The following is a 12,357-nucleotide window of genomic DNA, read 5'->3' on the forward strand; positions in this document are numbered from 1 at the left end:
AGCCAGGTCTGCTGTGATGCCATTTTCTGGGCCGGGGTTGGTACTGAGCACTGGGTTTCCTTCTGCTCCCCCAGGCTCTGGGGAAATTAACCCCCTCAGTCCATATTCAGTTCCTGATTAGTATCCAATAACGTGATCAAGCTGAAATGTCACCTGTGCTGCCCAAAATATATGTGAACCCCTGAACCCACAAGATCTTATGGGTCTCAGCCACACACCTGCACAGACATGACTCCTTTGGGACACTCAGGTCTCTTGGGCACTGAAGACAGCTGCTCTCTTGTGACTTTAGCTTGACAAGGTGAAATGAGCTTCTTATTCTTATTCCAGTCTCTGCTGGAAAGGTTCAAGCAGCACCTACCCTCTGCTCCACCTCCATACCCCATACTTGGGAGCCATTTGGGCAGTTTGGGCAGAGCCCAAGGCTGGGATGAGCCTCACAGCCCACCCTGTGCTCCCACCCTTAGGGTTGAATGAGCCAACCTCTTCAGCCTTGTTTCCTGGGTTCCTGTTCCTGCTTTGTGCTCAACTCTGTGGTAGCCCCTGACCTCAGCTTTTGACTGCTGACCCCAAGTTGCAATGTTTGGATCTTGACCCCCAACTTGGTCTCTGCCTTGGACACTTTAGTGCCCTTGAAGCCAGGATCAGGCCCACCTCAGTTCCTACTTTGATACACACACTTGCCCTGACCATGGCTCCCATGGCCTGCCTGCAGCCTCCATGAGGGAGTTGCTTCTGCTCTTCACGTGGAGGGTGATGCCCAGGCTATCAGGACAGTACTGGTTGCAGAACTGGCATGCATACTCCTGGTACTAGATTTCAGGGCCCCGGGGAAGCACTGAGGTCTGTAGCCTGAACTCAGAGTATGCTATCCTCATGCTACAGACACTGGCTGAGAGTGGAAGCGCTTGATCTAGCAACCTCCCTCATTTCAGTGATGGAACTGGGGACAGCCGGATCTTACCCATGCCCATGCCTTAACCAGAGGCCCATATTATCTCCTGGGGAGCAGCCCCTAGCCAGGAGGGCCTCAGCTGGCACTCCAGGGCTGCACATTCTGTCAGGGCACCCAGCAAGGCTCCAGGTGAAGGGCTGTGCAGGAGGTTCCCAAGATGCTGGCAAGGCTGTGGCTATGCCCTGCCTGCTAACATGGCTTTCCCTTGGCAGAATATTCTCTTCCTGGGAGACTTCAATGCTGGCTGCTCCTATGTCAGCCCTGAGGACTGGGCCTCCATCCGCCTGCGCACCAACAGAGCGTTCCAGTGGCTCATTCCTGACAGTGCTGACACCACTGTGTCACACACTGTCTGTGCCTATGACCGGTAAGACACCACCAGGGCAGGAGGTGCTTCCTGAAAAAGATGGGAGGTCTGGGAGTGGGGAGGGAGCAGGGTCTGATGTGGGGGGAAGCCAGAATATGGGGTCCCAATTGGAAATTTAGTCCTCCCTGGTGACAGGAGCTCTCCCTTTGATTTCATTGTGAATAGTCTCCTGCTGGGACTGCCTGGGCTTTACAGAGAGGAAGCACCTTGCTGTGGGATACGTCATGCCCCTTACATTGACTGAAGAGTGTTACCCCCGTAGGGCTGGCCTGGTGGCCTTACTGCTGCTGGAGTGGTGGAGCATGGAAACCATTACTGGGAGCCCCTGGCTGGCAGCCTGTACAGAAGCTGGATCTAAATGGGCCATGAACTCCTCTGTCCATTTGAGGGGTTGGGCTGGTGCTAACGCAGATTGGCAGGGTAGTGCTGGGGGCCCATGTAGCCCCCCCCCCCACCCCCACCCCCACAAGTCACCAGCTGCTGCAGTGCAGTCAGATGAAAGGCAGGTGTGATGTTAGAGTTGCAGCAGGGCAGCCTAATCAGAGACCTAAGAGGGTTGGCATTTGTGTGAGATGAGCATGTATGGCCAGGGCCAGTTGTGGGGCTTGAAAGAAAAGGGGTGGGCAATGGGATGGAGGAGAGTATGGGAGCTGGGAAATGCTCTCATGGGCACTGACTTTGGGACTGCCATGGAGCATCAGATGCCTCTGTTGCTGCTGGAAACCCCAGGGTAAGCGGAGCATATTTCCTGTCATATTTGATGCTGAATCCAGCACTGATGAATGTGTGACAAGACTCCTTTGGCCTCTTACAGGATTGTTGCAAGTGGCTCTGAGATGAAAAGCTGTCTGATTCCTGAGACTGCCCATGTCAACAACTTCCAAAGGGCTTTCAACCTGCAGTACAAGGATGTAAGTGATGCCCAGGGTCCTGCTGGGTGCTGACAGCAAGCTCTGGCTGTTATTTCCTTGGGAGAACAACAGCCATAGTCAGTACTTGTGCCAAGGGCAGAAACAGCATTTCTTCTAGGTCTAGGCTACATCAACTCTAGTGGAGAATTTCCCAAGTGTGAAGGTTAAGCCTGCTCAGCAAAGCTGCCTACAGCTTGCATCATGCCAATATAACAGGGCAGGATTTTCTCTGCTGTGATTACCTCTGGGGGTAGATGGGCACTAGAGCTGTTGGGTCTGATTCCGTAGAGCTCTACACTGTGTGCAAAGTGACTCTGCAGCATGGCACATGGTTTACCCACTGGGATTGTCTGGGCTATCCCACCTAGTCAGCTCTCTGCCACTGCAATGGCCCCTGATATGGGTGGCGCTTGGTCCTTTTTGTTCCGTGCCTGAAGCACACATTTTGGTCTTGTGGGGACCAAAATGCTTTGATCTTACTAAAATATGCATTTAATGCAGATATATCAGGGTGCACCTAAATAGCTTATGATTACAGGAGGTCAAAAGAAATGATTTAGCAGTTACCTGTGGGCTCAAGCTCTGGGAAATGATAAATGGCAGTGTTTCACCCACTCTTAACCCTGGGATAAATGACCCAACAAAGGGAAAGACAATGGAGAACAAGGCCCCAGATGCTGTTCCATGACCTCCTGCTTAGAAGCAGAACCTCCACTTGGAAGTCCAGCAGGTTGTCGCTGCCCTGTAGAGCACTCTCTGCTTCAGCAAGTCTTCTTCATTGCGTCTTCAGTCCAACCTTTCTATATAGTCTGTTCCCAATATTCTGCATAGGCCACTGCTTCTGGTGTTGGTGTTGCCAGAACTTGTGGGGTGCACTGTGGTGCTACAGGGCATCTCAGGAGATAATCCATGGTTTGCCTCCCCTGACAAACACATTGATCAGTCATGTAAAGGCCCCATGCATCTTCCAAGACTCACTCTCAATCTGTTCAGACTCCACCATGTATACCATTTGCAGCTGGATGCTAACTCCTTACTCGGGGTGATTCCTCGCTGGCTCCATTCAACAGCTTTGTTTCCTAGTTTCTCCAATTTTTTGCCAGAGGGTAGTTCTGACTGATTCTAGTGATGTGGTCAATGATATGGGAGGGGACAAAAAGCTGTTTCTCGATCAGAGACAATGGTGAACTGGTTGATGTCAGTATAGTGTGTGGCGGCTGTCTGACTCTTGTACTTCCCAGTCAATGTCACCTGCTACTTTCCTCGTGATATAAGGAGGTGCTATGCCAGATAGTATGTAAAGTCAGAGAACAAGGGTGCATTTTAGGCAGCCTGTTATAATTCTGCATATATCATTTAGGGTGGTGTCAATAATTACTGTGACTTGAGCGTCCCCAGGTGGTGCAGGCATATTCAGCCACAGACAAACAAATTGTTAAGGCAGTAGTGCATAGGATGGATGAATGTGCTCCCCACTTGGAATTTGCAAAGTTACACAGAATGTTGTTCATGTGCGTTTAATATGACTTGGCTTTAGCATTTAATATGTGTTTAAGTGTATGGTCCAGTGTTACCCCTAAGTAGACTGGGTGTTTCTGATGTTCAAGACTCTGCTCACCCCAGGCTACATTCAGGTGTCATTCTATATCCAGGTTCCTCATACTGGAAGTAGATGGAAAGTGCAGATTTGGGTTTTGGATGATTATTTAGGTAATAATCTGACATCTTGTTCAGTGACCTTGCCAGGATCTTTTCTGTGTCCTCAAAATTCTTCTGCTGTGTGGTAATGCAGGAATTGTCAGTGTGACAAACATGGGAGCTCCCCAACCAGCCACAGTACTGGTTTCCCACTGCCTCTGGGCATGCCATCTGCCTATCTCACTTGCCATGCCTTGCTGTTAAGTAATTAGGATCTGAATTAGGTGGGAGGATGACCATTCTGGGCCCTGGTGTCTAGGGCCTTTAGTACACTCTCCTACCTCCCCTTAGGTGTCCCATGCATCGCAGATGTTCCTAACAGTGGCCTGAGGCTGGGCCCAAGTCATTACAGTATTAGGCTTCTCACGCCCTGCCCTGTTACAGGCCATACTCATACTGCCTCCCTCTTGTCTCGGATGGTCAGAGCCGACTCGAGGTGATTTAGAAATTGCTCGTTCGTCAGGGCGGGCTGGTGAATGGAGAGGCAGACAAGGTTTAATGGTTGCAAAAACGTTTACTTACGCCGCCTGTAGTTGCGACGCAGATGGTCCGGTTGTCTGAACAACTATGTGAGTTGTTCCAGCTGGCGAGGCCCAAGCCAGTTAATCCATCCGCAAATCAAGCCGGCGGGAAAAGGGTATGTCTGGGATTGCGCTCGGCGACAGGAAGAAGGATCGATAGGTGATCAGTCTATCGATCAGCTAGCCGCAAGTCAGATCTCTTTAGAGGCACTCTGCAGCATGCTCAAAGTTCTTCGACTTGGGCGGAAGTCGCGCGAATTTTTAAACGGCTAGCAAGCCAATTACTAGCCGCTACGTGTGAATAATTTAGCACTGGCCAATAGCGGGACACAAATTTGCATTCAAATAGCGGGAACTCTTTGCACCGTGCATTTCTGTGCTGCAAAGAAGAAATGCACCCTGCAAATTGGCGGGAACTCTCTTGCACCGAGGTTCTTCTGCTACAAAAGAAAACCTTTACTTTTGCAAGAGGCTCTCATGTGGCGGGAAAATTCCACCGTGCCGAGGCACCAAAATCACTGGGTTGTGACACCTCTCACTAAGGCCTCTCACAGTCCACCATCTCTCATACGGTCTCTCTTATACTGCCCTTGCTGGGCCTCACTCATACCCCTCCTGCTTTTTCCCCAGGGTCACACTCACCCTGCCCTCACCTGGAGGGTCCTTAGGATTGATTTCCTTCACTCCCTGGCCAGCAAGCCTTTTGGGCATCTCCCGCTACCCTCATCCAAGTGAGTGCTGGGTGGTTTGCAAAATACTGCACAGACTCTGCCCTTGTCTCATAGCCAGGTAACTCCCCATCTCCATACAGGGCTGCTGACTCCACCCTCATTTCTCCATTACTTCTCCTCTGCTGCCCTCCAATTGGCCTCAGGTGCCAGAAGGCTTACCTGGATCAAATTCAGTCGCCCAAGTTAACAGGACCTCAATTCATGGCCCCTACTCACAGGGCCTCAATTCAATACTCCACCCCCTTCTCTGGGGCCCAGGGCTGAACACCCCCACAGGCTCAGGTGCCCCTCCTCAGTATGCCTGGCCCACAACTCTCCTTCTCTCCCCAGGGTCTTACACCCTAAAGGGCTCAGGTGCCACCCATGGGCATGCCTTGCCCCACTACCCACTTCAGGCCTTGCGCCCTATCAGGATCAGGCGTCCCACATAGACATACCTGGCCCTAACTCACTCTGATGTTACTCATAACCCACCAGATGGTGGGTCCAGGGGTTATTAAGGTGCTCCAACCCTCCTTTCACCAGGATGGTCCTCCAACCTGGCATTTGCTGGCCCTGCCCCACCACTGGCAGTCCCACCAGGCCTCCCTATCCCAGCAGGGTGCAGTTTTAGGTCATGCCCAGGACCAGGAGCCTCCAAGCCGCCTCATAGCTCCTGCCCTTACCTCCAGGTTGTCTCCGGAGCAGCAGCTCCAGTGGGAGATGTTTCCCCCTCAGTGTCAGGCAACAACTGCTCTCTCCAGCTCTACTGGCCTGAGTCTTAAGATGGCTACTCATCAGGACTGGGCTGCACTTGCCTGCTGCCTGGCCCAGTTCTTAAAGTGGCAGAGCACCATGAGTGCTCCGATACATACCTTCCCCCTTAAGATGTTTTCTGGGGACGGTTTTCCCTGCTGCTCAGCCAACAAGCACCCCCAGAGCTTGCAAACTTCCTGAGTGGTGAGCACCCCACTGGTGCTCCACCACAGTCAACATAGATGAACTGCTGACATTTGGCAGGATGTGTCTGATTGTTAATGTAGATGTTGAATAAAAGTGGGTTGAGCACATTGCCTTCTTTGTGGTAAGCCATTCTTTTGGGAGCACACTGCTTCAGTAAGTAGCAGCCTTTGCATGTTGCCTCCATGGCCATTGTATATAGTCTCCCCAGGCCTACCATCAGGCCTCACGATTTGTTAAAATCACCAAATCTCAGGGTCAGGAGGAATCACAGGTCATCTAGTCCAGCCTCTTTCTTTTTTGTGTGTCTTAAGCATAATTGCAGATTTGTTGGAATCTGACAGGCCACGTCATGAGCACTTCTGCTATGGCTTCAAGTTTGCAACATCTAGGCTATCAACCATGCACCTTAGCACCCTCACAGGACCCCAGCCTCCAGCCCAGCTCCTGAACAGGTGCAGAATGGGCTACTTTTAAACCATCCTAGACAGATGTTCATCCTGTTGCTTCTTGAAAACCTCCAAGGAAGATTTCACAATAATCCTGGGTCTACCTCTGTCTCATGCTGGGGTAATGACTGAAACCAGCCAGGACCCGGTACAGACAAAAATTGGATAACAGTCTTAAAATACCTGAATAGTGGTTTTAAAGAAGATAGGGCTATTCTCTGTGGCTGCAGGGGACAGGACAAGGTATAACAATTTTAAATTGCAACAGAGGAAGAATTTGAGGAAGGTTAAGCATTGGAACAAGCTGTCCAGATTGTGAAGTCTCCATCCTTGGAAGTTTTAAAGAATAAATGAGACAGACATTTGGTTGGAATCCTGCCTTGCCCAGGGGCTGGACTACATGGCATCTTGAGGCCCTTCGAGACCTATTTTTCTGCTATTCTCTGATTCTGTGAGACTTCCACTTCTCCTTCTCCAGCATGTATCACGCTGGGGAATTAGAGCATGGGGTCTCTGCTCTTATCTTGGCTCTGCTGCAGGCTGCTAATTGTGCTCTGAGGACTCTGACAGGGACACAATCACTCAGGCAGGAGTGTAGTGTGGACTAAGCTTTAGTCTGGAAAGTATTTTACACTCGCTTTGCACTAGTGTTGACTGATTCCTATGAGCACAGGGCAGTAAAAGTTTAAACCTCTGTTCTGAATGTTTTGGCTAATTCTCCTTCCCTCTCTGTGCCTTGGTTTCTGCGTGAGGTAGAATCATAGAAAGCTAGGGTTAGAAGAGACCTCAGGAGGTCATCTAGTCCAACCTCCTGCTCAAAGTAAGACCAGCCCCAACTAGATCATCCCAGCCAAAGCTTCGTCTAGGCAGGTTTTGGAAACCCCCAAGGATGGACCTTCCACCACCTCTCTGGGTAATCCTGTTCCAGTGTTTTATTACCATCCTAGTGATAAAAGACTTCCTAATATCTAACCTAAACTTCCCTTGCTGCAGCCTGAGACTGTTGCTCCTTGTTCTGTCATCTGCCACCACTGAGATGAGTCTAGCTTCATCCTCTTTCAAACCCCCTTCAGGTAGTTGAAGATTGCTATTAAGTCTCCTCTCAGTCTTCTCTTCTCTGGACTAGAGAAGCCCAGTTCCTCCAGTCTTTTCTTATAAGTTATGTCCCCCAGCCCCCTCACCATTTTTGTTGTTGTCCTCTGCTGGACTCTAATTTGTCCACATCTTTTCCATAGTGGGGGCCCAAAACTGAACATAGTACTCCAGATGTGGCATCATCCATGCTGAATAGAGGGGAATAGTCTCTTCCCTTGACCTACTGGCAACACACTTACCAATGAAGCCCAGGATCCTGTTAGTCTTCTTGGCAACTAGGGCACAGTGCTGGCTTATATTCAGCTTATTATCCACTGTAACCCCCAGGTGTTCTTAGGCTGGCAAATGAAAAGTGCTGTGGGGGCTCCTGGTACAGCTCCATTCCCAACTTGGCTGCTGTACATGATATTGATGGAATGAGCATGGGGTGTGGCTCCCAGTTTTCCTGGCTTTCCTGTTTTGTGTGGAACAGCATGGCAATGGCACCAAGCAACCTGTTTAATCACTGTAACAGGGGGCTATCCCTAGGCCAATCACAATGTTGGTCTGCTCACCTGTCCAGGGCAGTTCATCCTTCCATCACACCTTTGTTGTAACCAAGTGAAATGTCAAGGACAGGGGCAGGCAATTATTTCGGGTGGAGGGCCGCTTACTGAGTTTTGGCAAGCCATCGAGGGCCGCATGACAGGCAGCCTGGGGCAAATGAATATTAATTTTCTACATTTTTAGGGGCCCCATGGGCCGGATAGAATGGCCTGGCAGGCCGCATTTTGCCCACCCCTGGTCAAGGGGGTCATGCACAGCTCCATACCATCTCCACACCATATCCCATGCCTTGCAGATGACATCACTATATAGCTCCAGCTCCACACTGGGTCCCACTATATTCCATACTGACATTTGGACCCTGACCTGGATCCCTCCTGCTCAGGCAGCCTAGCTCCCTAGACCCCTTTCCCACTCAGAAGTGGCCATATCCAGAACCTTTGGCCTTGCAGGACCTGGCCTCGCCTCTAGGCCAGTCAGGACTCCAGGCAGCTGGCTCTGGCCGTCCCTTGTGGTAGGCGCTCTGGTCCTTTGACCCTCATGGTTCTGGCCCTAGCATTGACCAGTCAAGGTTCTTGAGCAGCAAGCCCTCTCTCCCACATGGGTCTGCCTTCTCGGGCCTCTCCAAATAATGTCTCCACTTTCTGAGCTCGTGGACCACATAATTTCTCCAGAACCCTCCTGGACATGCTCTTCCACCCTCACTGGACTCACTAGTTCTCTGCCCCTCACTGGGCCTGTACTCCAGCTGGCCTATGTGCAGTCCTTCAGCCCCTCATGGACCCCACTCTCAGTGCCCTCCAGCTCTCTCTCTGCCCCCTCACTGGGACCAGTACTCTGCCCTCTCACTGGGGTTTCTGGGCCTTGCAGACCATGGGCCTCAGGCCCCACTCTCTGTGGGCCTTGGCCTTATGCTTTTCTGTCAGGGTGTGCTCCCCTAGCTTTTCCCCTCCACAGGTGACCCACAAGGCAGTCAGGACTAAGGCTTTCTGGCACCTCATACTTGTACTTGACTTTCACCAGGGAGGCACAGGTCTGATATTTCCTGGAGACTGCCCCGCCACAGGCAGCACCACCACACCATCCAACCCTATCAGGGTATAGTTTCAGGTCATGCTCCAGGACCAGGAACCTCCTCCAACCCTACTGTTCCTACCCTTAACCTCCAGGATGTTCTGGCAGCAGCAGACTGGCTGGGCAGTGTTGTTCCCTTGATTCCCAGCAGCAACTACCGGTTTAGCTCCAAGGGCCTGGGCTTATACTGAGGCTGCCCAGGCCTCCTCTAATCCAGGGGCCCTCTTGCAGTCATGTGACCACCTTATTAGGCCTAGCCACACCTGCTCAAGCCGCTTAAAGTGGCAGGCACAATCTGTGCCCTGCCACAATCACACATACCATAGCAAGTGCCTCTGGGGTGGGAATGTAGTGACCTGGTAGGACTGTGTTTGATAGCCTTTGCATAATTCTGACATAGGAGGATCTCAAGGTCCTTCAGAAGTGTTAGCAACACTCTGGTAGTGACTCAGGAGGTGGAAGATCAGTATTTCCATGTTGTGCAGGTGGGGAAACTGAAGTATAGAATGGTTGGGTAGCCCACATCTCAAAGCTTGGCCCCAGGCCATGCAGTGAGTTAGCATCAGAGCACAGAGCATGCCAGGCACTGCTTAGGACCAGAAGATCTTTCATTCCACAGCATGCACAAACCACACAGACTATAATGCTCAATGGAGGACTCTTACCTCTCTCTGTTTCTGTTCAGGCCCTGGCAGTCAGCGACCATTTCCCTGTGGAGGTGACCCTGAGGTCTTTCTGAGACTTGCTTATTCCTCTCTCCTTTCATCTACCAATGGCTGTGGCTACCAAGAAAACTTCCTCTACCACATGCATATTCTCTGCCAGGCACTGCTACTTGTAGTTCCAACTCCTTCACATGAACTCCCAGGACTGCATCTCAGTATCCAGGACTACAGGCAAACACCTGTCCTCCTGTCAGCCAACAGCAGCTTCTGATAGTTTCATGCCTCATTTAACCCAGCATTTCTTAACCCATGGGTCTCAACTCAAAAGTGGGTCACAAGAATATATGAAAGGGTCCTGAATCAACTTTAAAAATGGATTTTCCTTTAAAGGAGAAAAACATGGGAAACCATGGCTTCTCCCTTGCAGTCTGGCAGAGTTCCAGCCTATGAAGGGCTGCTAGGGGCCTCCCCAGGCCCCACACACCCAACCCCTGCCCCACACATGAGGGGGCAGCAGGTTAGAAGTGAGGGGCACTGGGTTGGGACTGGCTACTGATGTTTACAAATGGGTCCTGATACAAAAAAGGTTGAAAACCTATTATAGTCTATTAGCATTCCCTGCTGCATACCTGAATGATAGGCACACCTGTTCCTTCATATAGCTAGTAAGCTATTGGGATTTGCTCTTGGGATTGCTTGGAGAAAAATGCTGGAGGCAATGGTGGAGGGGAGGTGATCTTATGGTAATTTTAAAAGTGCCTGGTGAGCTGGTAGAAGCCAACTCAAGATTTTATTCTTCAGTCTCATGGTAGGATATTTTCCCCCTTAAATCAACTCCTGGAGTCATGTCATTAAAATAATTAGTTTCTAGTCCTTGTGTTTGTGGAGAAAAGTTTGATGCTGTGACCATCCAAGGCTCAAACCCAGCATTTACTGCTCTTAATATCTCATGATTTTAAACCAGCGTCATGATTAGGGGGGCCTGACCTGAAGAGCACTTTGTGCCTGAAAGCTTGACCAATATCTTTCCCAGTTGGCCTAATAAAAGATATCACAAAAAAAAATATTTCCTCTTGTTTGCTTCCTGTTATATGGTATTTTTATTGTATTTATATAGCTGTAGTATGTTCATATTTTGAGCACAAGTGGCTGTGAAATGTAACAATTATCTCAGTGATATGAGAGACACTGGCTGTTCCACAGTTCCAAAGCTACCACAATTCTATCAAGGATTGCCCTGTGAGATTTCTGTTTTGCATCTAACAGGTCCTGGCTTTTATAATTCAGCACCTGCACTCACTGAGCTTTATGAAAAATACAGGGTAGCATGGCCCTCTTTCAATTTGCTATAACGCACACTGCATTTACATGTGAGCTTTACTGTGAAGCTGACTAATTAGCTCAGCAGTAAAGCATTACTATCTACACATGCCTGTATTAGGGCATAATAATTAACTCCACCATAGAACAGTACTGTCTTGGACAAGTACTATCCTACAGTGGAGTAGTTACATGTGCTGAAACGCATGTCTAGGCAGCAACTAGAGCTGTCTGGGGCATGAGGACACTACAGCGCAGGGTCCGCCTGCTGGCTAACCCCACACTGCAGCACCATCGTGTCCCAGCCAGCCCCTCCACAGTACGTTGAGCCAGGGTGCAGCAGCCCCAGGCTGGCAGGCTGACCCCCCCTGGGTTACCTGCCAGCTGAGGCTGCACTGCCCTGGATCAACATGCTACAGTCCCAGGTACACGTGTAAATGCTGTGGCCGGGAGCAATAGCAGAGAGTTTTCTTAGTGACCAGGGAGCTGGAATGCATAAGGATTAAGATTAAGTAGACCTGGTAAATATGCTGTCTCAGGGCACTTAGGTGCCCTGCTCCTAAAGAGGGGAAGCTGCTAGAGAAAGAGCCCTAGCAGTGAATAAGGAGCCCAGCTGTTGGTTGCCAAGGCAACTGGAGTCAGCAAGCGACCCACACCTGCCAGCGGTCAGCTGACAGTAGGGGGCAGGGCCTGGCTTCCTTATAAACTCTAGGAGCTGAGGCCAGGGGCAGTTCTCTGCCAGTAGTCATGGAAGAGGGAGCTCTCTGCTGCAGAAGAGAGGAGAAGTCTGCTGATGGAGCAGCACATGTCATGTGCTGCGGGATGAAAAACCCTGGTAGGCAAAGTGTGATTATAGCTGGGTGGCTTATGTTTAAGTTATAGCCAAGAGGCTTGAGTTTGCGTTGCTACACCGGTGGTTTGGGTGAGGCTATTGGGGGTTGGAGGAGGCCTCATAGGGACTCACAGTAGAGTGGGGGCACCAGCACCAGCAAGGGCACAGCATTTGGGATGCACAGACCCCAGCCCCAGAGGAGGGGGGCATTGCTGAGAGGGAGGGGGAGAGGGAGGGAGAGGGGGAGAGAGAGA

General features: G+C 50.6%; 1 protein-coding gene across 1 annotated transcript in view; it reads left to right on the forward strand.

The window, feature by feature from the left end:
• The window catches only part of DNASE1 (deoxyribonuclease 1), a 16,401-nt gene extending 6,376 nt beyond the window's left edge, over positions 1 to 10,025 (forward strand). The window contains exons 6-8 of the mRNA XM_006036836.2: positions 1,168 to 1,322; positions 2,137 to 2,233; positions 9,972 to 10,025. Coding sequence (XP_006036898.1) covers positions 1,168 to 1,322; positions 2,137 to 2,233; positions 9,972 to 10,025 — 306 coding nt within the window. The remainder of the gene's footprint in view (positions 1 to 1,167; positions 1,323 to 2,136; positions 2,234 to 9,971) is intronic.
• The last annotated feature ends 2,332 nt before the right edge of the window (positions 10,026 to 12,357 follow it).

Source organism: Alligator sinensis, unplaced genomic scaffold, assembly GCF_000455745.1.
Source record: "Alligator sinensis unplaced genomic scaffold, ASM45574v1 scaffold1389_1, whole genome shotgun sequence".
NCBI lineage: Eukaryota > Metazoa > Chordata > Crocodylia > Alligatoridae > Alligator > Alligator sinensis.